General features: G+C 38.2%; 1 protein-coding gene across 4 annotated transcripts in view; it reads left to right on the top strand.

Moving 5' to 3' along the window:
• Cmss1 (cms1 ribosomal small subunit homolog) overlaps positions 1 to 24,322 on the top strand; it is a 295,468-nt gene extending 271,146 nt beyond the window's left edge. For all 4 annotated transcript variants that reach the window (XM_070030394.1, XM_070030395.1, XM_070030396.1 and 1 more), the window contains 8 exons: positions 7,491 to 7,562; positions 9,579 to 9,708; positions 14,887 to 14,946; positions 16,517 to 16,619; positions 18,485 to 18,545; positions 18,925 to 19,012; positions 20,970 to 21,058; positions 24,055 to 24,322. In XM_070030394.1, coding sequence (XP_069886495.1) covers positions 7,491 to 7,562; positions 9,579 to 9,708; positions 14,887 to 14,946; positions 16,517 to 16,619; positions 18,485 to 18,545; positions 18,925 to 19,012; positions 20,970 to 21,058; positions 24,055 to 24,138 — 687 coding nt within the window. In that variant the 3' untranslated portion in view covers positions 24,139 to 24,322. The remainder of the gene's footprint in view (positions 1 to 7,490; positions 7,563 to 9,578; positions 9,709 to 14,886; positions 14,947 to 16,516; positions 16,620 to 18,484; positions 18,546 to 18,924; positions 19,013 to 20,969; positions 21,059 to 24,054) is intronic.
• The last annotated feature ends 2,353 nt before the right edge of the window (positions 24,323 to 26,675 follow it).

Raw genomic sequence — 26,675 nt, 5'->3', positions numbered from 1 at the left:
AAAGTAATTGCCTGTGCCTACCTCTTCAGGTGTTTTCCTCTAGTAGTTTCAAATGTTAGAGTCTTACATTAAAATTTTAGGTTAGTTTGGTTCACTTTGAATTCATTTTTGTACAAGCTGAGAGATGGGGGGAGAGGTGTCTAATTTTAGTCCTCTACATAAAAATCTAGTTTTCTCAGCACCATTTGCCATTTGCTGAAGAAGCTGTTTTTTCTCCAGTATGTTTTTGACTCTCTTGTCAAAAGTAAGATTGCTATATTTAGGCCTTCTCTATATATAGTACCTTCTTCTCCATTTTGTTTTATATATCTGTTTTTGTGCCAGTACCATGCTGTTTTTATTACTGTTACTCTATAGTATAATTTGAAGTCAGATATCATGATACATATCATTCTCTTTACCCAAAATTGCTTTGTCTGTTAAAGGAATGTGTACTCCATATGAATGTCACAGTTTATTTTTCTACTTCTGTAAAAAAATAGCATTGGAATTTTTATGGGGATTACACTGAATCTGAACATTGCTTTTAGTAGTATAGGCATTTTCAAAATATTAATTCTTAATAATCCATGAATCTAGAAGATCTTTTTATATCTGGATATCTTCTTTAATTTCTTTCTTCAAAGTTTACAGCTTTCAATTGTAGAAGTCTTTCACCTTCTTGGTTAGTCTATATAGTCTTAGGGATTTACTCTTTTGAGGCTATTGTGATTAATATGTTTTCCTTATTTCTCTCTCGGCCTGTTCATTACTAGCACATAGAAAAGCTACTGTTTTTCTGTATTAATTTTGTATCCTGCTGTTTTGCCCAAGGTATTTATCAGACCTAAACATTTTTGGAAGACTCTTTAGTTTTAATAGCAGATTCATCTCTTGTATATGAATAGCTAGCATGCTTTTTTTTTTCCAGCTCTGTAGGCTTCTCTTTGATCTGGTTATGGTTTCCTTTAATGTACAACGCTACTAAATTTCTGCCATTTTTCTAGCTTTCTAACAGTGAGAATTATATGAATATACTAGTTTGTTTATTCCCTCTTCTATTGATGAACACCCGAGACTCTTTCCTGTTTGGAAATATTATGAATAAATCTGCCATCAACATTCATGTACATGACTTTCATCATGTATATTTGTATTTCTCTTGAGTAAATACATGACTCTTGCCGAGAGCTTTGTTTAGTTTTATGAAATTTTTTTCCAGAATGATTGTACCATTTTAATGCTCCCCCTTCAATATTTGAGGATTTGGATTGTATTACATCCTTGTCAGCATTTCAGTTATTGGTCTTTTAAGTTTAGACATTGTGGTGGGTGTATATTGAGTAACTTTTGACTAAGCCCTTCAAAAAATGAAAAGCCCATTCTAAATTGCTTTTAATTTTGTAATGAACATGTGTGCTTAGTTATAAGATGGCAGTTTAAATAGTTTATTCCTACCAATATAGTAATCATCTATATCTTTTACAAAAAGGAAAGTTAAATGCCATTGAAGATTATTACTATTTTTTCTCCTCCTTCATCCTGTTTTTTCCTCAGAGTCACCTTCAGCTTCTTTTTTTTTTCTTATTGTTACCTTGATAGTTTACCAATTTTTGGCTTAACCTACTAACCTTTGGACATTGCGTAAGACCACATAGCTCCATCCATCTACTATCTATTTACTCTCAATCTGCTTTTTCCCATGCTTACATTATATCATATTTTGGTTAAATCAGGCACTATTATATTATTGTGACAATGGAAATAACTGCTCAAAGCTGAGAAAAAGAAAAGCTATAATCATCTCTTTGCCATACACAACTCTATTTGGTGGTATTAATAATTGCCTCATTATTTGCCTGCCTTTCTGTGTTCCTTTTGTTAATTGATTCAATATGGTTTAGCCGCTTTTCTGTATGCCCATGAATAATTTCCATATGATCAAATACATCAGCTATTTTTCTTTCCTGTAGCCCTCCTCACTCCTGTTCTACTCTGAATTAGCCTGTGGGCCCACTGAGCAAATGAGACCTCCTGATAGTTATCTTGAGATGCTCCTCCAATATGGTCTTGGGATGGATCCCTTTTTTGTTGACTTTCATATCTCCTTTCTTGGTTGACTCTTCATTTTGCTAGAATAAAACCTTCAATATCTTCATGTAGGAAGAACTTTTGTTTTGAGATCTCAAAAAAAAAGAAGTTAGGCTTGATTAATAGTTATAAAAGTTATAAAAGTCTAATTTACAAAGAAATTTTATTCAATATCTAGAAGCCATTTTCCATTGATAATATCATATTTCTATCAATGGTATTAAGAGGTCTTAATAAGAGAAGAAGTCTGTGGGGGATGAGTGGGAACATTAAAAGGGGTGACATAGATAAAGATGCACTGTATTCATAAACTTCTTTGTTGAATGATGCTCTTTTGTACAACTACTTAAGATAATAAAAATAAATAAATCATTTTTTTCTCTTAGTTGTACCAGTCTTTTAACTCATGACCTTGCACTTGCTAGACAGGGCTCTGCCACTTACACTACTCCCCCAGGCCTTTTTTGCTTTTGTTATTTATTTTTCAAATAGGGTCTCAAGGGTTCCCTCTGGTTTAGCCTCAGACCATAATCCTACCACCTAAGCCTCACATAGCTAGGATTAAAATATGTGAACAGCCATGCCTGGCTTTTGGCTGAGATGGCACCTCACTAACTTTTTGCCCCAGTTGGCTCAAATAACCATTGTCCCAGTCTCTACCTCCTGAGTAGTTGTGATTTTAAACATGTACCATTGTGCTCAACATTTTAAAAATATTTGTATTAGGGGCTGGGAAGGTGGCTCAGTGGTAGAGAGCTTGCCTTGCATGCCTGAGGCCCTGGGTTCGATTCTTCAGCACCACATAAGCAAAAAGAAAAAAGCCAGAAGAGGGCGCTGTGGCTCAAGTGGTAGAGCACTAGCCTTGAGCTGAAGAGCTGAGGGACAGTGCCCAGGCCCAGAGTTCAGGCCCCACAACCAGACCCAAAAAAAAAAAAAAAAAAAAAAAAATTTGTATTAGTGTATATTAACTACACAAAATACATTTCTATACATATGTATGTAAAGTATATTTGTCATATTTTCTCCACTCATTACTCATACTTATCTACCACTGCCCTCCCACTGGTCCCCTTTCTATTTTTAGATATCCCATCTGAGAAGAAATAACATAAGAATGTTTTAGATTATATTTTTAAGGTCTGCTTTACATCCTAACAAAGCTCTGCTTTGGAGGGGTTCCATGAGCTTTTGAGAAGAGCATGTACCCTGCAGCTGTTGGATTGACTATTCCTTAAGTGTCCATTAAGTTCATTTAAAAATATAGTGTCATTCAACTCTGACTTTCATTACTAATTTTTTTTTGTTTGAATGACCTAGTTAATGGTGAGAGTAGGATGGTAAAGTCACCCACTAGGATTGTCTTGGGTTTCTCTGAACTTTTATATCTACTAGTATTTGATGAAATTAGTACTATCAATGTTTACAGCACTTAGACTTACAGTGCTATATCCTTGGTGGATTCTTCCATTTATCAGTATGAAGAGACATTCTTTCTTCCTTCTGACTAATTTTGGTTTTCTTATCAGATATGAATAGAGGTACTTAGCTATTCTTTTTTTTATCTTCATTTGCTCTATTTTTTTTTATTAGTGTGAAAATACCATACAGAGGGGTTACAATTACATGGGCAAGATAATGAGTACATTTCTTATCAAGCATTATTGCCTCCTCCTTTGCTTCCCCATACCATCCCTTCCCCTCTCCACCCCCCCCACCCCCTACTTAGCTATTCTTGAATGCTTTGGGGTTACATTCACTTAAAAAATCTTTTTATCCTTGCTTTTCATTCTTCTTTTATGCCTCACACTTTTAGTTTTTTGTTCATGGCTGGCTCTGTATCACTTAAACCACACCTTCAGTCCAGCTTTCTTGCTGGCTAATTGGCTATAGAGTGGACCTTTCTGCCTGGGCAGGCTTCAAACTTTGATCTTCAGACTTAAGCCTCTTGAGTTGCTAGGATCACATCAGTGCCTGACTTCCATTCTTTCATTGTAAGCCTGTATTTCTCTCTGCCAGTGTAGTTTATTTCTTATAAAACATTTGAGTGTCCTTTTTTAAAAATCCAATTTGCTAAAACTAAATAAATAATAAAACATCTTGCCTGTCTTTTTTTTTTTTTTTTGGTCCGGTCATGGGGCCTGAACTCTGGGCCTGGGCGCTGTCCCTCAGCTCTTCAGCTCAAGGCTAGCGCTCTACCACTTGAGCCACAGTGCCACTTCCGGCTTTTTTTTCTTTTTGCTTATGTGGTGCTGGGGAATCGAACCCAGGGCCTCAGGCATGCAAGGCAAGCACTCTACCACTGAGCCACCTTCCCAGCCCTGCCTAGCTGTCTTTTAATTGGAGAATTTGTTAATATCTTTAGTGATTATTGAAAAGTATGTATTACTTTCTGTCACTCAAGTTTTGATTCTTTCCTAATCTTTGTTTGTTCAGGTAATCTTGTGAATGAGATTTATTCTTTCCTCTACTCATATCATCATGTTTATCTTATTCTTTGGTGAATAAGATTTCTTTGGGTATCTTCTGCAGTGCTGGCTAAGTAGCCTTGAACTCTTTTAATTTATGCTCATCATAGAAAAGAAGGCTTTCAAGGGTAAACAAAGGAGGAGGCTGCAATGCTTGGTAAGAAATGTATGCATTATCCTGCCCATGTAATTGTAGCCCCCCTGTACAGTATGTTCTCAAATAAAATAAAATACAATTTAAAAAAAAAAAAAAAAAGAAAAGAAGGCTTTCACCCTTGGTTTTGAATGTTAACTTTGTAATCTAAGTTGGCAGTTATTTACTTTCCAGATTTGAAGTACATCATTCCAAGGCATTTAAGGGTTTTGTTGAATAATCTGCTGGGTTTTCGTGGTATGAGTTGTAGCTTATCTCTTGTAGCTTTCCATATTCTTTTTTTATACTATTTATTTCATGTTTTAATTATAGTTGTACATGATAGGTTTTTTCCTTGTCTCCTGTACCTAGATCTCACTCCCAAAACTTTGTAGCATTTCTGCTATTTTATTCAATATTTTTTATGTCTGTAGTTTGTAACTTTTTTTAATGCCTATACTTCTTATAGGTTTGATCTTTTAATGGTGTCCCAGAGATCTTGTATTGATCTGTTTGAACTTTCTGGTTTTTTTCTTGATTATTGTTTGATGTTCTAATATGTCTTCAAGCCTCAATAATCTGTTTTCCACTCACTCTCATGTGTTAGGAAAGCGTTGAATTTTTTATTTGACTTGCTGAGTTTTTCAATTCTACAGTTTCAATTTGATGTTTTTCAAAAACATCTTTCTCTTTATTACATTTCTCTTTATTCTGCATTCTCTTACCCTTCTTCCTCCCTCTTTCCCTCCCCACCCCCTCTTTCTCTCTCTATCTCTCTTGTGTGCATGTTCAAGGCCTGAATTCAGGGCCTGGGCTATTGTGCTCAAGGCCAACATTCTACCACTTGAACCACAACTCTACCTCAGGCTTTTGGTGGTTAATTGGAGATGCTCTAAGTATTTCAACCTAATATTTAAATATGATGCAAGATGCCAACTAAAGCAATTCTTCACAGTCCCCGTTCAGAATTATATTTCCATATTTTCTTCCAGAACTTGAGAAAATACATTTTTACAACTGAGTTCATTTTGATTTTTGTTATATTTGAATATATTGGCTTTGTAAGCCTTACAAATTCAACCAGCACATTGCACATACTTCTAGAGAATACACTCATATACGAAATATGAAAATGCAACAGAGTATGCTTCCAAAAAAAAAAACCCTTAAAAACGATGAAGAGCTATTGTATGTGCTTTAAGGGATCCACAAATCATACCCAGGCTTTTGTATGAGTAGAATGTTGGTATGATCTGAAATTCAATGCTTAGGACTATCTGGACGCTTCTGTGACATATTAATGTCCTTGGCCAAGTTTCTTATTGTCATGTACCTACACCTACAAAATAGCTTAACATTCTAAGTCAGAAAAGCCATAAAATCTTTCTTTTCTCTTTACAAATTTTGGCCTAAAATGAGAAACTGAAAGTTATTAAGATCCCCATTATTTTAACCCTAAGGCATATCTATTTCTCTCATGATTGCAAAACCGTCTAGTAATTGTTTGTCCTTGATCCTGTGCCTTAAAGAAATTATTTATAGTATTCTATCTCTAACTTGAGGCTATTGACATGCCTAATCTGCAGGCTGTTTTCAAGTTTTCACCGAAAGATTCATCTGTGATCATTTTAAAGAGAGCCAGTGGAAACAAGATTAGTTAGTAACTTACTAGGTTAAACAGAGTATTCTCTGGATGGAATGGAAACTTAATCAAGAGAACATTGAGAAGTTTTTATTTATATTTTATATCTTATTTGGTAACCTGTTTGCAAATGTTACATACAAAATCCCAACACAGGAAACATTTATATTCCTGAATATGATTAATAAATTTGGAATCTGAACTATTCTAGTTTATAAATCAAGGTCATAAACCAAATTTCCTGTCTTTCTACCTTAAAAAACCAAATCCATGATAAAAATAACGTTAAACTGTAAAAGGTACCCAAGGGTCAATGTAACAGGAAAAATAAATTACTCTCAATGCTGTAGCACTGAGACCGTTAGCAGACCATGAGCAGACACATTCATTTTATATTCACTTTTGAGAAAAACAATTAGGACATCTAGTTTTCTTTAAAAAAAAAAAAAAAGCATAAGTAAATATATCCAATGTTGGGCTTTCTATGCTTATTGAAAAGAAGAAAGGAATCAATAATACAAAATTATAAACCAGTGACTTGGAAAAACTGGCTCATAATAGCTAGTCCATAGAAAGCCTCAGTCATTCTGGTCAAAGACTGTGTTACCATCTTATAATTTTTTGCGGGGGGGAGGGGTCCGTTCGTGGGGCCTGAACTCTGGGCCTGGGCGCTGTCCCTCAGCTCTTCAGCTCAAGGCTAGCGCTCTACCACTTGAGCCACAGCACCACTTCCGGCTTTTTTCTTTTTGCTTATGTGGTGCTGAGGAATGGAACCCAGGGCCTCAGGCATGCAAGGCAAGCGCTCTACCACTGAGCCACCTTCCCAGCCCCCCCATCTTATAATTTTAATCAATTCTACTGCTGTTGTATTTTCCAAACTGGCCACTGACTTCCATTTTTAATACTCTGCATACTTCAAACATGCATATATTTGCTCACACATTCTGATCTTTGTTTAAAGATCTTCTGGTCAAGTCATCTGCTCTTTCTGACTTTCTGCAGTGCTCTTGGCTTAGCTGCTGAACAACAGCTTGAGTGAGTCTCACAGCATCAGCATGTAGAATATTACTAAGGTATTCTGAGCAGTCTCAGCATGGCAGAAAGTACTTTACAATTCACACCATTGGTTGACACTTCATCATGCAAAGATGAAACGTTTCTCATTTGTGTTTCATTACAGCCTAAGGAATGTTTCTTGACACAACCAAAGGAAACAAAAGAAGATGCCATCAAGACTAGGAAGAGGAGAAAGGTAATGTTTACAATTCATTACTGTGCTGTGGTTTCCATCACATTTTTTTGTCTTACTTTTTTTTTTTTGTCCCAAAACCAGGACTCAGACTCACCATCTGACACATTTGACTATTGGCTAGTGCTCTACCAACTGAACCATACCTCCAACCCCTCTATCACATTTTTGTATGTCATATTTTGGTGCAGAAACTATTGTAATACGTGATACAGAAACTGTAAGGTTCAATAAGGTTTATCAATTTCCCTAAAGTTACTAACAATAAGATTTTCTGTTGGGACTAAAAATAAATTCTTCTGACTCCTATGTCAATCTTGTAGAACACCAACATCTTTGTTATCATACCTGTGTTTTCATTATGGTTAAGTGTTATAACCTAATCTAATTCTAGAAGTGGCCCAGAACTATTCTCCCTACTGACTCCTGTTTTTTTCCAAGAAAAGAAATTTACCAAATTCCTTATCTCTCTAATTTCAGTTTTTAAGATTTTATACTCTAGAGCACTAGAAAAAAAAAGCAGATGAAGGTAGTATAAGACATTTCTAACTGATTTAAAGCGAAAGGTCACCTTCCATTCTAATATATACCTTTGCACATAGAAGACTTTTGCTCCTATATAAACATTTTTTAGAGCTCACTCAGACTTAGGCTATCTTTCACCTTCCACCAGAGTTGTGAGAACAGCAGTACAATTCTCTTCCTGCCAAGAAAGGTCTACTGCTAAAGCCAGCAGAAGAAATATGATTGAGATTAGAAGAAAGAAGATTGACTCAAACCAGTTGCTTAACAGCAAGTTTTAGAAAACTTAAGAGTGTGCATGCATATGTTTTCTTTTCTCACAAACAGCCAAATAGGAAAACAAGAGATGCCAAATTGGCTTGAGGTTTGGCAAGTCCCTAAAATGACTTTAACTTCTCTTTAATAATTTGTACATTAATGGCCTGTCAGGAGTGTTAAGTTCTAGTGCTCAAGGTCAGAACTCTAGCTTGATAATTAAGCCTTGGTCAAGACCATGCTAAAATATGCCCACTGGTGACATGTTGAAAAGGTTCTGTCTTTGACAGAAACTTGACTATTCTTGGCAGTAGTGTTGTGTGAAGTTATCAGGGAAGGTGGGAAGAAAACTGGGTGAGAGGTTAGGTCAAGGCCCCTTCTAAATCTTCAGTGAAACATACGAAGGAAATGAGAAGGGAAGTTTATAGTGAAACTGAAGTAAGTGTGTGTGTTCCCAGCATTCAATAAAAGTTCCAAGCATACACAAATGAGTCCAAATTAAAACTAGAAGTCCAAATCAAAGTACTTCCTGTAATACCTATTTTACTTTCCATAGGGCCATTTTAAGATTGTCAGTCTCCCCAAACTTGAGAATCATGGCTGTTAAATGTGCTTTTCAATGGTCTATTGTGCTCAAACTAGTACTGCAGGTGTAATTTGAATGTCAGAAATCCAGAGACTGGGCACCTCAAATTCTCAAAAATTCTATCCAAGAATAAAGATCAGGGCTGGAAGGTGGCTCAGTTGTAGAGTGATTGCCATGCATACATGAGGCCTTGGGTTCGATTCCTCAGCACCACATAAGCAGAAAAAAGCCAGAAGTGGTGCTGTGGCTCAAGTGGTAGAGCACTAGCCTTGAGCTGAAGAGTTGAGGGACAGCGCCCAGGCCCAGAGTTCAGGCCCTATGACCGGCCAAAAAAAAAAGAATAAAGATCATTTAAAGCAAAAAGAAATTTCCATTGCAAAAAGATGTTTAAAAAAATTGACTTTTAACCAAAAATTCCCTATTGTGGAGTTTCATGCAGAAATTTCAGATCTCCTAAAAGTCATAGACCAAGAGTTACAAGAAGCCTTTTAGAACACCTTCCTAATTTTTAAAATAATAGTTGTGTCTCAGAAGTATTCAATAACTTTCTCAAGTGTAGATATTAAAACTCTTTCACTCACTCATTTACTCATTAATCCTCATACCAGAGGCATTAATTCAAGCCACTACCTCTGTTTTTATCTCTTCTGTCTTAGAAAAAAATTACTGATATTCTTGCAAAATCAGAACCCAAACCAGGGATACCTGAAGACCTACAGAAGCTGATAAAGGATTATTACAGCAGCAATCGCTCAGTGATTGAATTAGAAGAATTGAACCTACCAGGTACAGCTAGACTTCAATTTTTCTAAGGATGGGGAACAAAACAGGTTCATTCTGTTTTTATGGTATATTATGGTTAGGTATCTCAGCTGGCAAACTCATCTATTTTCCATGTGATAATGCTCCTTTCTTCAACATAGTAGTTTGAACTAGTACCCTATTATTAGGGTACTACAAATAGTTGGTGAATATAATACTGAGATTTGTGATAGTATGTTCTTTTTCAGTCCCAAAGTAAGTATTAGGAATGCATTTTTAGAAGACTCTTCAAAGAGAAAGAGTCACTAATGAGGATATGAGTTAAACTAAAATTAGGATAATTCACCACATTTGAAAATATAGATGGGAAATTGAGTTGATGCCTCTCTTTCAGATAAAAACATCTAAACCTTCATAAGTATCCTTGTTGTATTATTGCCTCTCTCATGTTTTTCTTAGCCAAGGTTTTATTTTTAGAGTAGTTTTTTGAGTTGTAGCCCAGATTTCTTTAAACAGACTATCAAAATTGTTCATTTTTAACAAAATTGACACCATACTCAAATGATTCTTAAGCCTATCAGTTTAAGGTCTTCTGAATTAGAGTATCTTTAATTAAGTTAAAGCAAATTACAAACTTAAAATTATTACCTTTGCTTATTTTTTAAATTATGACACATCCTGTAACTTTATTGGGCAAGCATAGGGGAAAACACATGTTATCCTAAAAGCAAAGCATAAAATGTTTGGGTAACTCTATTTCAGATGAGCTGTTTATAAATGACAGGGGATCACTAAGATGACTTGTGGAAAAAGTTAAGGGTAGCTTTATTTCCTTTTTCCATTACAGCTTTTATGTTTTTAGAAACTTGAGAAGCTGAAAAACAGTTAGTTCCCTGAATTTTTATAAATCTATTGTGATATACTTTTTTTAAGTGTATTTTGGGTTTGGAAACATGAGTGCCCTGTCTGTTTCTTTTCCAAGACAGTTACCTATTGGGAATAGAATAGTGCATTTACATATGAGCAAGATCTAGAATTGTAGGCTTAAGTGAGCCCAGAGGGCTAAGCAACAGTTAGAAACCACTCTTCCCAGCTCCTGGGTGTTTGAGCCCTGTCTCACTGCTCTATGGCAACAACCAAGTGTTGTCACAAAACCACTTTCCAAGCCTAGTTGAAGTTTAGTTTTTAACCATGTGACTCAGTGGTTCTTGTTGGAGAAAACTTGGAACTTAGAACTACACTACCATCCTGTCACCTCATGGTACATCATAAACCTTATTTCTTTCTACATAATGAGAGTTAAAGGTCCAAAGAAGGCTTTAATGGGTCATCTAAGTTCCATAGTGAATTTATGTTAAAGTATTGTTTTAGTAAACTGTTGTTAAATAGTTGTTTAAGTAAACTGTACTGTGTCATACAGTCAGGCAAGAATGTATGGTCATGAGTTTGTTTAGGAGGGAAAGAAAGTATGTTAAAGGGCTGGGAAGGTGGCTCAGTGGTAGAGCGCTTGCCTTGCATGCATGAGGCCCTGGGTTCGATTCCTCAGCACCACATAAGCAAAAAGAAAAAAGTCGGAAGTAGCACTGTGGCTCAAGTGGTAGAGCACTAGCCTTGAGCTGAAGAGCTGAGGGACAGTACCCAGGTCCAGAGTTCAGGCCCCACAACTGGACCAAAAAAAAAAAAAAAAGTATGTTAAATCTAGTCAAAATGAACAAGTAAGAAGTTGGGCCAGGCTGGGAATGTGGCTTAGTGGTAGAGTGCTTGCCTAGCATGCATGAAATCCTGGGTTTCATTCCTCAGTACCAGATAAACAGAAAAAGCCAGAAGTGGCACCGTGCCTCAAGTGGTACAGTGCTAGCCTTAAGTAAAAGAAGCTCAGGGACAGTGCACAGGCTTGAGTGCAAGCCCCAGGACTGGCAAAAAAAATCAAAAGAAGTGGTGCCATTCTGAAACAAAGTGTGTCTTCTGCCATCACTGAAAGGATTAGGAGAGAATGTCCTGTTTGCTATGCTGACAAGACCGAGGACATTCTCGTCAAAAAGGAACTCCATGCCAGGTGAGAAGAGGGGGATGCCACTGGGTGTTGGAATAGGCTCAGGAAGAAGCGTACGTGTAAACTGGATATAAACAATAATCTTTTGTTCATATTCAGTTTGTGAAGGGTCTGACTTATGAGATAAGGTCTCAAAGGTATTAGGCTGTCCTTGAACTCACTATATAGTCCCTGCTGGGCCTTAATCTTCCTGTCTCAGCTTTCCAAGTGCTGGGATTACCAGCTTGTGCCAGCAGGCCTGGAAACTAACTTGGTTTTAATTTGAAATTGTTTGTATGTCAGAAGGATTGGGAACATGACTTTTTAATTTAGCATTGTGCTCTATACACTGTTAATGTCGTACACATAGACACTTAATTAGGGTTTCAAGACAAGACACTGGAAACTAATTAACCTGCTGCTGTCTTTTGAGAGCTATGTTGTGGTTTAGATTAATGATACTGAATGCCTGTAGGCTAGCTGCAAACAAATCACCTAAGGACTTCTTAAAAAGCTACCTAGGCCTACCTTCAAAGGAATCTGAACCACTTTGCCAAGAGTATCCATCATTACATCTAATTTTTTTAATTAAGTACAAAGAGGTTAAAACTTCCTAAGTTAGAGCCGGGCGCTGGTGGCTCACGCCTGTAATCCTAGCTACTTAGGAGGCTGAGATCTGAGGATCGCGGTTCAAAGCCAGCCCGGGCAGGAGAGACCGTGAGACTCCTATCTCCAATAAACCACCAGAAAACCGGAAGTGGCGCTGTAGCTCAAGTGGTAGAGTGCTCGCCTTGAGCTGAAGAGCTGAGGGACAGCGCTCAGGCCCAGAGTTCAAGCCCCACGACCGACAAAAAAAAAAAAAAAAAAAAAAAAAAAACTTCCTAAGTTAGGTTATGAGTACAGTGCTTCTTGATATATCTGTATATCTTTTTTTAAGCTCTCCAGGTGAATCTAAGCATATACAATCTTGGAGAAATGCAGTTTGAAAGACCATCAGGGGCTCCAAAACAGTATTAAGAAGCAATATCTTTGAAGCTATTTACAAAATGTAGATTACGATATTTTATTTAATTCAGTAACAGTAACATTGCTGTGTTTATAGAGGAACTTTTTCTTACAGAAAGAATTAAGTTGATGACGGTAACATCGCTGGTTTACACATAACAGACATAGAGTTACTATTTTAGTCTGAGTTAGCAATATTAATCATTTATAGGCCATCATTGTCAATGATACACAAAGGCATTTTTTTTGTCAGTTATGGGGCTTGAACTCAGGGCCTTAGCACTGTCCTTGAGCCTCTTTATGCTCAAGGCTAGAGCTCTACCACTTGAGCCATAGCACCTCTCCCGGTTTTTGAGTGGTCAATTGGAGATAAGAGTTTCATGGAGATCTTCCTCTTGGGCTGGCTGCAAACTGCAGTCCTCAGATGTCAGCCTCCTGAGTGGCTAGGATTATAGTCCTGAGCCACCAGCACCCAGCGGCATGCATGTTTTATTTTAATGAGTTATGTTGTATTTTATGGTAAAGTTGTATTGTGTTATATTTTGGACATTTTCCTATCTTCCAAAATCCACATTCTATTTCCTTTTAGTGTAAGCATTTACTCTAATGTATAGCTATGTATTTTTAAGTGTATGTATTTGTATATAATTTGAAATTATATATATATGTATATACATTTTAAATTTTATCCAAATGACATTGTGCTGATCCCCTCATTCTGTTTCTTTCTTTACCTCACGTCTTTTGCTGATATGCCTGTGTGACATTATGACCATCTAGTCATAGTTTCTAGATGCTGCTATTTTGGATTTTTCATTTACCAGCTAGTACTCTTCTATGTTCCCTGATATCAATACCTCCATTACATTCCACATCTTATTCCAACTAGATTGTCAGAATGAATATCCTTGTATGTGCTGCTCTATCAGCCATATAAGAATTTCTTTCCAAGCCAGGTGCCAGTGGCTCACACCTGTAATCCTAACTACTCAGGAGGCTGAAATCTGAGGATCACAGTTAAGAGCCAGCCCAGGCAAGAAAGGCTATGAGACTCTTATCTCCAATAATCCACTAGAAAACCAGAAGTGGTGTTATGACTTACTCTGTAGAGTACTCGCCTTAAGCTAAAGAGCACAGGGACAGCGCCCTAGCCCAGAGTTGAAGCCCCACAACCGACCAAAAAAGAAATTATTTCCAGAAGCTGGGAAAGTGGCTCAGTGGTAGAGCGCTTGCCTTGCATGCATGAGGCCCTGGGTTCAATTCCTCAGCACCACATAAGCAGAAAAAAACAGAAGTGGAGCTTTGGCTCAAGTGGTAGAGAGTTAGCCTTGAGCTAAGAGCTGAGGGACAGCACCCAGGCCCAGAGTTCAGGCCTACGACCAACAAAAAAAAAAAAAAAGAAGAAGAATTTCTTTCCATCAGTTACCCAGAAATGAAATCAGGGGCTCATAGTGTATATGATGTCAATATTACTGCTTTGCAGATTAGGAATGCCAATTTACAATTGCATCCTCAGTTGGCCCTGTTCTTATCAACTTATACTCTCAACAGTTGGCAGTATGAATCTTTCTAACATTGGCTCTTTGTGTTTCCTCATCACATTAATTTACACTTCTCTGGTAATTGAGTTTGACTCTCAAACATTTGTGAGACACTTCACTTTGCCTTTGTATATTGCATAGATTTTTTTTAAATAAAGTTGATTCATCAGTCTTCCAGCTGATACAAAAAAGGTTTTATGAGGGGGGTATGATTGGGTGGGGGGGAGGGGGGAGGCTGGGAAGGGAGGTGAAGGGTAAACAAAGGAGGAGGCTGCAATGCTTGGTAAGAAATGTATGCACCCCTCTGTACAGTATTTTCACAATAAAAATGAATATAAAAAAATTTTAAAAAACTAAAAAAAAAAAAAAAAAAAAAAAAAAGAAATGTATGCATTATCCTGCCCATGTAATTGTAACCCCTCTGTACAGTATGTTCTCAAATAAAATTAAATTAAATTTTAAAAAAAAAAGGTTTTATTTCACAAAAAAAAAATTATGGACACCTCCATAATAGGTTGATTTTGCTGCTAGTTTTTTTTACTATTAATGAACCTCCTAATGTTTTTTAATTCTTCATATGATGTTTGCAAAATTCTCTACAAACATATTTTCTTATATTTCTAGACTCCTGTTTCCTCCAAGCCAATGATTTGACTCACAGTCTTTCATCATACCTAAAAGAAAGTAAGTAAATTCCAATTTGTAAAAAATATAAAAATATTTCCCAATTTACTATTCTATTAAAAATGTATAAAAAGTCTGGGTGCCAGTGGCTTACACCTGTAATCCTAGCTACTCATGAGGCTGAGATCTGAGGATCGTGGTTCAAAACTAGCCCAGGCAGGAAAGTCCAGGAGACTCTTATCTCCAATAAACCACTAGAAAACCGGAAGTGGTGCTGTGGCTCAAGTGGTAGAGCACTCTCCTTGAGCTGAAAAGCAGAGGGACCAGAGTTCAAGCCCCATGACCAACCAAAAAAAAAAAAAAAAGGTATAAAAAGTAACTTTTAAGGCTAAATTCAAAATAAAAATTTCTACCTTAAGTGTATTCCAAGTGGAAATGATTGATAGTTTTTTGGTTTTGGTTTTGGTTTGGTTTTTTTTTTGGGTCCGGTCATGGGGCCTGAACTCTGGACCTGGGCGCTGTCCCTCAGCTCTTCAGCTCAAGGCTAGTGCTCTACCACTTGAGCCACAGCGCCACTTCCAGGTTTTTTCTTTTTGCTTATGTGGTGCTGAGGAATCGAACCCAGGGCCTCATGCATGGAAGGCAAGCACTCTACCACTGAGCCACCTTCCCAGCCCGGAAATGGTTGATAGTTTTATCTTGATGTTTTCTTTCATTTTCTTTCTCTTTTTCTCTCTTTCTCTCTTTATGTCTCTCTTTCTCCTCCTTCTCTCTGTCTCTTTCAAGGCAACATCTAACTATGTAGCCCAGACTGGTCTTATTATTTGATCAGAATTCTATTTAATCAGCATTGTCTCCAAACATCAAACATAAACTTAATATTGAAAATATAATATGCTGAACTTTTTTTTATTTAGTTCTAAAATTAGCCATTTTTTAGCTCTTTGGCATATTATATTTTTGTTAGCAAATTAAGTCCCTTCCTATAGCCTCGTCCACTCCTTCCCTTCTCCACAGCTTAGCATGCTCCCTTCCTAGGCAGCACTAGGCCCATATAGTAAAAGCAGTAAATAATCAACTTCCAACCCCCTTTACCTTGGGATGGCACTTCTCTGTGGCAGAAGGCAACAAGAGCCCCTTAGAGTGACCTTCGTGTCTGGGCAGTTGCAGGACCCTTATCTACCATTTGGATAGCAGCCATAAATCCTAGTCTGACACAATGAAGCCTCTGGCCCACATGTCCACATCATGGTCTCTGCCTCCTAGTCCCTTCTAGCCCCTCCTAAACCCCTAGGTTATATAGGTCACCCCAGATAATAGCTGGTGCTTCTTCTCATTCCTCCCTTGTGAGAAGGAGTCTTGCTGGCCCCCTTTCCAGGCAATAAACCTTTCTTTGTTCTCTGTATCTGGATGTCTACATGGTTCTCTGGCAAAGTCTATTAATCTTAATTTTGCTAAGAATTCTAATATCTAGAATAAACAGAAAATAACAGAATTATCATTATAATGAGAACTACTCATTGTTTTTTATTATGCTTAAACACAACCAAAGAAATATTTCGAGAATACTCAACTTTGGAAGTCCCTGTTCTGCTATATTCAGAATAATTTTTTGTGATCTTTTCTTCAGTCTGTCCTAAGTGGATGAAACTTCGGAAAAACCATACTGAGAAGAAGTCACTCCTGATGCTGATCATCTGCAGCTCTGCCATCCGAGCCCTGGAGCTCATCAGGTTAGGAATGTTTTCTGAGTAAATGATTGTGTCAGCCTAGTATAATCTATGTGGGGGAGGTATAAAGCAATGAACAAAAAAAGAGTCCCTGCCTTCATGGAATTTGGATTCCATGGGGAAAACAGATAATAAACCCCAAGGAGTTTATTATAATATGAATAAGTAATATATTGTGTTTAGAAAAAATAAAGCATGCAAATGAAATCAAAGTAGATAGTAATTTTTAAAGAGATTTTTAAAAGTTTTTCTAAGGAGATGACATTTGAACAGAGACTAGAATGAAATGGAGGAGTGAGCCAAGTGTCCTGATGGTTAATTGGAGATAAGAGTCTCAGACTTTACTGCCCAAGCTAGCTTTGAACCATGATCCTTAGCTCTTAGCCTCCTAAGTAGCTAGGATTACAGGCATGAGCCCCCAGTGCCCGGCTTTCAAACCTTCCTCTCTCTACCCCAGGACACAAATTAAATTATATCACATGCTCTCCTAGTAAAGCATCAGTATTCCTTTTGACTATTTCTAACAGAATTGATCTTCAATATTCTGATTTCTAAGCAGTTGCACTTGCTGAACCTGGAATCACAGCAATTCACATTTACTTTTTAGTGCTTTAAAAAGTGCCCCAAGTGGGGAGCTGGTGGTTCATGCCTGTAATCCTAGCTACCAAAGAAACTGAGATCTGAGGATCTCTGTTCAAAACCAGCCCAGAAAGTCTGAAAAAACAGGAAGTGGTACTATGGCTCAAAGTGGCAGAGTGCTAGCCTTGAGCAAAAGAGCTCAGGGACAGTGCCCAGGCCCAGAGTTCAAGCCCCAGGACCCACCAAAAAAAAAAAAAGTACCAAAGAACTCATTTCAGATTGAAATGCTAATGGCATAAGGTTGACCTGAAGCTGACCTCTTTAAAACGAGTTGTCAAATTAATCTGAACCTTCCCTGTATTTAAATTATTTTCTAAGGGGCATAAAAGCAATGTGTTGTCTTATTTCATTTACTAATTCTTACCATTTTTTTGCATCCACAGTAATATTATGATCCAATTCAAGGCTAAAAGATCTGCTAAAGATTATTTCTGAACAAGCACAAGGAACCTTTTTCATACCAACTAATGATTAATAATTCTCTAAGAATTTTCTAAGAACATCTGTGTCATGAGAGCCATGAGTTCTGTTCAGTTGTTTCTCTAATTAACTTTGTCATGAGAAAGTATATTTATAAGTAAAAACTCACATGCAGTAGGACTTGAGTTCGCAGAATAATTCAATTTTTTACAAACTTATGTTTTCTCCTGGTCAATGATATTTCCCAAACATTATATAATAACACATAAAGGAAAGCAATATTCACATGTGAGGTCTATCCCTAAATATAAATGAAAGATTGTGTGTTCATTTATATCCACTTCAACTGAAAACATAATTTTAGGTGATATATTGAAATACATACAACAATTTTTTTTAAAAAACAGGCAATGGAAACAGAAGCAAATTAAAAATAGAAGTGAGAAAATCAAAGGGAGGGGTTGGAGACCATCCTGAGTTACATGACCAGTTAAGTAAAGCCCTATCTTAGAAAAGATGTAAAGGAAAGAAGGAAGGGGCCAAGGAAAGGGAGGGAGTAGGAAAAAGGGAGGGAAGGGAAGAGAAAAGAGAGGAGAGGACATCATGCCACCCCCCACTTTCACTGCAGGTAGACTAACCTGAAATCTCAGAAATGTTTATGCTTCTGTGGAGATATACACATGCTTATGCTTATGTATGCACATAGTCTTTGAGTAAAGGAAGATATATTGCTTAGTACAACCCAGAATCAGTGAATTCTCTTAATCTCTTAATATTATCAATTACATATATCTATTGCTTTTCATTAGGTCAATGACAGCATTCAGAGGAGACAGCAAAGTTATGAAATTATTTGCAAAACATATAAAGGTAAGCAAGAACCTTTATTTCTAATGGGAAACTAAGTAATCCCCATGAGCCACTTCCAGACCTCAGTGTTTTCCCTTCACCCCCCTCTCTTTGTTGTCTTTGATGCTTTTCTTACATGACATTTACACTCATTCTTGTTTCCTTTGAATTTTGTGCCCCTGTATAGCAGCTACCTCTTTCCACAAGTCACTACTCTGCCCTATTCCCAGAGAGAGCCAAAATTTAACTCTATTAGGTTTTACGAATTTCCTAGGGAGATCTTTTTTGCTCAGGAAGCTGATGTAAACAAAGTGGTCTTACTTGCTTGTTACTTTCTTAATTCTGAGATTAAATGCTCAAACTTAGCCTATGACTGTACTTCTCTTCTGTCTTGCAATAGGTTCAGGAGCAAGTAAAGTTATTGGAGAAGCGTGTGGTGCACTTGGGTGTGGGAACTCCTGGGAGAATTAAAGAACTCATTAAACAAGGTATGAAAAAGCAGCAGTGATACTCCCATGCAGGGTTAGGAGTTTTCTTTATCCGCATGTGAATCTAGAAAAACACATTTGAGATATAGAAAAGCCAAACCTGTTAATTTCCCACTGGGAAACTCAGCCTCTAGTCTTTGAATTTGGCTGCCCCGTAAGCCCAGTGAATGGGAGATGAGGGCAGTGACTAACGGAACATATTAGCCTACCAGAACATATCCACATTCCAATTGCTGTAGCAGATTAGTGGATCCACACAGCCTGCATCCACTTTTTTTCCCTTCTCTGGTATTAATCAAGCTGCATATGTTGGTTCCATTGAATCTTGGTTCCCAGAGATTCCTATTCTGGTTAAGGGCTGACATATAGCACATATTAAGACAAAAATGCATTTTCTGTGAATGAAACAGAGCTATTTCACAATACAAACACATTTCTCTTTTAGCTCTAAGTATTCCAGACTAATCAACTATCCTAAGGGCCTGCTAACCTGCTGATGATCATCTTATTTTCTATTCCTACCTACCAGATTTAATCACTTCTTTTCTTTCAAATGACTTTATTGACTTCCTTCTTTTCCAAAAAATGTACTTAATATAGTAATAGAATTTTATTTGTCTAGAACTATTCCTGTTATTTTATGTATCTTAAAGTAATATGTTAGTCTATATAGTAATTCAGGGCAGAGAAGGTCATTTGCCAGGAAGCCACCAAAATATAAAATTACTGCTCTTCCTCTCCAGATCAAAATCACCCAGGGTTAATGGAGAATACCATATACAGAGTTGTGTGCAAATGCAGACAACCACGACATTGAACAGCCCCTGGCAGACAAGGAAAGCTGCATTTCTGGAGTTAGTACCTAGTGTTATGAGGCTTCATGAACTATAGTCGCAGGTGATTCCATTGGAAAAAGGCCAGGTAGTGGAGATAGAACCTTGAACAGTAAACTGAGCAGTTTGGATTGTTTTTGTCATTGGACATAGGAAGGCACTGAAAGCTAATAAACAGATGGGTGATAATAGTAATAGTCATATGAGAAGGAATTTGGGAGGTTTGCTGTCAGAAGAGGCCAGGGATGGACTTTCAGGTCTCTGCCTCCTTCATAGTTCTTAGCTAAATATTCACTTTTTTTTTTTTTTATTGTGAAGGTGATTCACTCTTTAAGCAATTTCCCACATTACCATGTTATAGTGCTGGAAAAATACTGGGAAGGTGGCTCAGTGGTAGAGTGCTTGCCTTGCATGCATGAGGCCCTGGGTTCAATTCCTCAGCACCACATAAGCAGAAAAAGCTGGAAGTGGTGCTGTGGCTCCAGTGGTAGAGCGCCAGCCTTAAGCTGAAGAGCTGAAGGACAGCACTCAGGCCCAAAGTTCAGGCCCCATGACTGGCAAAAAAAAAAAAAAAAAGAAAAATGCTGTCCAGACAGCATTTGTTAGGAGTATATTGATACAGAGTTGGGGAAAGTCAGTATATGAAGGCTTATTTCTCTTGGAAAAAAACTCATTTAAGAAGCTGTTGAGCTCTGCAGCCTCACATTCAGTACTTGTCTTCTAGATAGGCCAAAAGACAATGGGAAAAGGATTCACAGCCTCATCAAAAGAGAGCTGACAGACCAGAGTCCTCACCCTGACATCCTTTTCTGCCCGTAACAAACCACCCAACACCTTCCTTTCCTCATCCTCCTCTGACTGTGATAAAGGGAAGGGAGGCTTGGCTAGCAATGAGCACGGACAGGTTTAGCTAAAGTAGCCTTTTCCTTTTCTGGAAGCAGTGATAGTCTATTGTCAGTCCCAGAGTGCTGTGTTTGTTTTCCATCAGGGAAGAGCGCTTTATGTGCAGAGATTAGTTGTGCAGCAAATCAAGCAAAAAGCAACCGGGAGAGTAAAAGTCGTTTTAACAAGCTGTGTCATGAGGTTTTTTTTAACTATAGCAACCCTCTCGCTGTCTTTTTCAGATGGCCTTAATTTGAACCCATTAAAGTTTTTGGTTTTCGACTGGAACTGGAGAGATCAGAAGTTGAGGAGAATGATGGACATTCCCGAGGTACTGTGTAATCAACAAGTTGCCTTTAATCATTTTTTTCTTCCAATTTGAACTTGAGTTCAAAAAGAGTAATAAAGTCTTTGACATGAGGAGCAGCCAGCACATTCTGGCTTTTGACAGTATTTCTATCTTTTAACTCTGAGGTAACCACTGTCATAGAGACCATCTCATCCCCTTCCACATAACTGTATCCTTCCCACATGTGCAGCCTAGATGTCAGCTTTGCGGCTCAATAAGTCACCATGGCTCCTGCCCCACTCAGACATCTGTATCTCACCTTTTAGGAACTAAGATCTAAGTCAGGTGCCGGTGGTTCATGCCTATAATCCTAGCTACTCAGAAGGCTGAGATTTGGAGGGTCACTGTTGCAGGTCGCCCTGGGCAGAAAGGTTACTAGACTATATTTCCATAATAATTAGCAAAAAGAAGGACTCCATGGAGGCATTACTGAAGTGGTAAAGTACCAGCTCCACAAGCTTGAGGCCCTCAGTTCAAACCCTAGACTGCCAAAAAAAAAAAAAGGAAAAGAAAAAAGGAACTATAAGATGTGATGGTTTTAGCACTTTTTCTATGTTACCCTTACCACAGCAGTCATCTTTACCTTCTGTCTATGTGTGTGCACACACATGTGGGGATCATTTGACCAAAGTCGAAGGAGATGGGAAATAAACTTCCCTCAGTCCTGGCATCTCCACATTACTATAAATTTCCTTCATTTAGAAAGACATTTTGGTTTTGTGGGTTAAGAAATTTTTTTGTCTCAGTGGATTAGAATCGAAATGATTGAATGCCTTTATGGGCACAATATTAGATCATTATATATTTATTCAAGTAATCCATTAATATCAAATTGTGAAAAATTGATTTTTGCCACCCACAGTCTCATCCTGAGGCCAATTTTTCAATCTAGTCTGATATTTCAAAGTAGTTGTTAGGAAAAAAAAACTCAAAAGAGGTTTACACAGTCATAAATATGGCTGCCAGGCACCAGCCAGGAATAAATCATAGAAGTAACTATCAAAGAGACTTGGAATAACTCCTTCAAACATACTGAATGAATTAATTTATCACATAAAACTATTTCCCAGATTGACCAAAGCTGATTATAATTGATTGGTGAGTGTTCACAGACATCAGGTTAAAAGACAATTTGCTCAGTTCAGTGTATACACACATGATCCTTCCCCCTACACACACATACACACACACACACACAGAGTACACACAGTATATAGAGTCATGCACCCTGTTCCATGAGTAGACTGTTTTTTTGTTTGTTTGTTTTTGTTGGTCATGAGGCTTGAACTCTAGGCCTGGGCATTATCCCTCAGCTCTTCAGCTCAAGGCTAGCATTCTACCACTTGAGCCACAGTGCCACTTCAAATTTTCTGGTGATTAATTGGAGATAAGAATCTCATGGAGAGGCTGGGAAGGTGGCTCAGTGGTAGAGTGCTTGCCTTCCATGCATGAGGCCCTGGGTTTGATTTCTCAGCACCACATTAGCAAAAAGAAAAAAAGCTGGAAGTGGCGCTGTGGCTCAAGTGGTAGAGCGCTAGCCTTGAGCTGAAGAGCTGAGGGACAGCGCCCAGGCCCAGAGTTCAGGCCCCACGACCGGATCCAAAAAAAAAAAAAAAAAAAGAATCTCATGGACTTTCCTGCCAAGACTGGCTTTGAACCATGATCCTCAGATCTAAGCCTCCTGAGTAGCTAGGATTACAGTTGTGAGCCACAGAGCCAGCTAGACTGTTTTTTTAAAAACTAGTTTAGAAGTTTGAGCTAGGCACCGGTGGCTCACAACTGTAATCCTAGCTGCTCAGGAGTCTGAGAGCTGAGGATTGTCATTCAGAACCAGCACAGGTAGGAAAGGCTGTGAGACTCTCACCTCCAATAAGCCACCAGAAAACCAGAAGTGGTGCCGTGGCTCAAGTGGTAGAGCGCTAGTGTTGAGCTAAAAGAGCTGAGAGATAGCACTCAGGTCCCGTTCAAGCCCCATGACTGATAAAAAAAAAAAAAAGAATGTGAGGACACTTTAATGAAATCTTTTTTATGTTGAGCCTCTTCCTTTTTATATAAAAATTGGTCATGAGGGGGCTGGGAAGGTGGCTCAGTGGTAGAGTACTTATCTTGCATGCAAGAGGCCCTGGGTTCGATTCCTCAGCACGACATAAGCAAAAAAAAATCCAGAAGTGGTTCTGTGGCTTAAATGGTAAAGCACTAGCCTTGAGCTGAAGAGCTGAGGGACAGCACCCAGGCCCAGAGTTCAGACCCCACGACTGGTAAATAATAAATAAATAAATAAATAAATTTTTTAAAAAGGTCATGGGAAGGTGGCTCAGTGGTAGAGTGCTTGTCTTGCATGCATGAGGCCCTAGTTTGATTCCTCAGCACCACATAAGCAGAAAAAGCTGAAAGTGGCGCTGTCACCCAAGTGGTAGAGTGCTAGCCTTGAGTTGAAGAGCTGAGGGACAGCGCCCAGGCCCAGAGTTCAGGCCCCTCAACCGGACCCAAAAAAAAAAAAAAAAAAAAATTGGTCGTGGGGCTTGAACTCAGGGCCTGGGTGCTGTCCCTGAGCTCTTTCCATTCAAGGCTAGTGCTCTACAACTTGGAGCCACAGCTCCACTTCAGGTTTTCTGATGATTAATTGGAGATGAGTCTCTCAGACTTTCCTGCCCAGGCTAGCTTTGAAACATGATCCTTACATCTCAGCCTCCTGAGTAGATAGGATTATAGGCATGAGCCACCAGTGCCCAGCCAAACTTCTTCATTTTATATGACTACTTCAACTCAACATCAAATGTAAGTTAGGACTTCTGCCCTTTAGGACTTGTGACTTCTGCCACAAGAGCTGTATAAATACCTGGAATTCCAGATGATAAATTTTGGGTTTTGTCAAAACCAACTTTGGTTGATGGGGGGTCAGGGTGGAAGAGGTGATCCTTCCCACATACTAGGAATCTTAAGTTTTCGTTGTTGTTTTGGTCTTTTCCCTCATTTAGATAAGAAAGGAGGTTTTTGAACTTCTAGAAATGGGAGTGCTCGATCTATGCAAGTCAGGATCCTTGAAGCTGGGCCTTTTCTAAGTCTACATCCTGATGAAGATTCTGGTTTTCACGGTGGAATTTGCATCCTTTTCAATAATGCTGGCACTTTACAAGTACTCAGGAAATAACAGCTACTATCAATGTTTGTTGCATCACCAAATTGGTCACCCAAAATGTTTAATGAGGATTCGTTAACAGAAATAAACTTGTCCTTTTCCCACTGGCTTGTGTGTGATCTTTGTTGAGCAGATAGTTTTCTTCTCATCAGCTGCATAGGCTGGGAATGCAGGAGATGGGAAAGAGCACCTGGATGACATGAAGCCAGGCCCTTCCCTCTCTGAGCTCCTATCTCATCATCTGTGACGTAGACATGGTTGAGGACTTCATCAGATGGTGATTGTGGAGCAGATTTATAAACTGAGGCATGGTCTCAGCGAGGAGAGTTGCCATGGAAGCTAGAACGGGATGCAAGTATATGTGACGGTTTGCAAATACAGAAAAACAAGTACAGATTTCCTGTTCATAATGCTAAAACTTGTTTTGAAATAATTCCAAACTTATAGAATAGTTGCAAAAATAATATAGAGAATTTCCAATGTCACCTTCAGCCACCTTTCCCAATGCTAACTTCTAGTATATCACAACATAGTCACCAAAACTAAGAAAGCAATATCAGTGTGGTGCACTTAACTAAACTATTGATGGTTTTCAAATTGCCTCCGTTTTTCAACCAATGTCCTTCTCTGTACAGTATCTGAGAAAGGCTGGGAATCCCATATTGCATTTAATTGTTATATTTCCTTTTGATGACTGTTATTTCTCCTTCTTTCTTGATATCTATCATTTTATTTGTCTGTGTTAGTACCAGGCCTTGATCTCTCAAGCGCTCACTCTGATTCTTTGCTCAGTTGGCACTCCGCCTCTTGAGCCATGCCTACAAGTCCAGTTTTGTTTTGTTAGGGGTTTTTGTTTGTTTGTTTGTTTGTTTTGATGGTTAATTTGAAATGGAGTCTCTTGAACTTTTCTGCCTGGTCTGACTTTAATCCTCGATCCTTAGATCTCATCCTCTTAAGGGACTAGGATTACTAGTAAGAGCCACCAGCTACCTTTACTTGGGTAAGTTCCTATCAGATATTTTGTAGATTGTTCCTCAAGATGGAGCTTTCTATTGTTTTATTTATTCATTGCTCTCTTCAAATATTTATACAAGAGGTTAGATTTAACATGTCATGGATATAGGTACAATGCATCTTGATTGGAGTCACCCCTTCTATCATTTCCCCCTATCGTGTTTTCTGTAGTTTGGAGTTTTGCTTTTTTTTTTCTAGAACCACAGTAGTAGTTTGTCCTCTGTGTATCATATCTGGGAATACAGCGTTAATGAGGTTTGATGTTAATGTCATTGTCAACCTTGATCACCTGGTAAAAGTGATATCTGCCAATTTTCTGTCAACAGTTAACTAATTTTTTTCTTTTGTAATTAATATATATCTTGAGGGAGCTACTTTGAGGCTTATACAAATATCTGTTGGCTCTCAGGTTTTTACCCAATAATTTTGTAACCATTCCTTTAATATTTGTTCATTCCTATGTAAGAAATAGCTGTTCTTTTCCTCTTTATATTCTTATTCAGTTATTTATACCACTATGGACTCATGAATATTTAGTTAACAGGTTCTAATACAATACTATAATATTTTGTTGATCAAATTCTCTTTTCTTACTCATTTAATATTAATTTTCTACACTATACCAGCACTATATTTACAGCTTTCACAAATAGCTTGTCATATTTAATCAGTGAAATAGTTCTGAAGGAAAAAATACAGTCCCAGAAGGGACATCTGCTAGAGCAGACTGGAAGTGAGGTCCAGGCCTCCAGTTGCACTTCAGGAGACCAAGTTTGCTGAAGACTCAGGCAGACGTGGTAAGTCAAACAGAGTCTGTCAGTGATATATAAAATTCCAAATTCAGGGGCTAGGAAGGTGGCTCAGTAGTAGAGTGCGCTTGCCTTGCATGCATGAGGCCCTGGGTTTGATTCCCCAGCACCACATAAGCAAAAAGAAAAAAGCCAGAAGTGGCGCTGTGGCTCAAGTGGTAGAGCGTTAGCCTTGAGCTGAAGAGCTGAAGGACAGCACCAAGGCCCAGAGTTCAGGTCCCATGACCGGACCCAAAAAAAGAAAAAGAGATGGCCACATTTGTCTGAACATTATGAGTATATATAAGGATGTACATGTGATTGAATCACTTCCAATCCTATACTTGGCTTTAGTATGCTTGCATCTCAGCAGGAGCAGGAAAATACAGGAAGATCCAAGGCAAAACACTTGGCAATGCCTGAAAAAGTTGTCTACTATAATTAAAGAAAAATAAAAAGCAAGAATTTAAAACTCACTCTGAAATTTCTTTTCCCCTCTGGGCCTGGGGCATGAACTCTGGGCCTAGGCTCTGTCCCTGAGCTTCTTTTGCTCAAGGTTCACACTCTACCACTTTAGCCACAGCTCCACTTATGAGTAGTTTATTGGAGGAGATAAGACTCACAGACTTTCCTGCCCTGGCTAGCATCAAACCACAAT

Source organism: Dipodomys merriami, unplaced genomic scaffold, assembly GCF_024711535.1.
Source record: "Dipodomys merriami isolate MVZ:Mamm:240054 unplaced genomic scaffold, mDipMer1.0.p SCAF_2, whole genome shotgun sequence".
Taxonomy (NCBI): domain Eukaryota; kingdom Metazoa; phylum Chordata; class Mammalia; order Rodentia; family Heteromyidae; genus Dipodomys; species Dipodomys merriami.
Note: the sequence above shows the minus strand (reverse complement) of the source record. Positions and strands in the feature narration are given on the sequence as shown.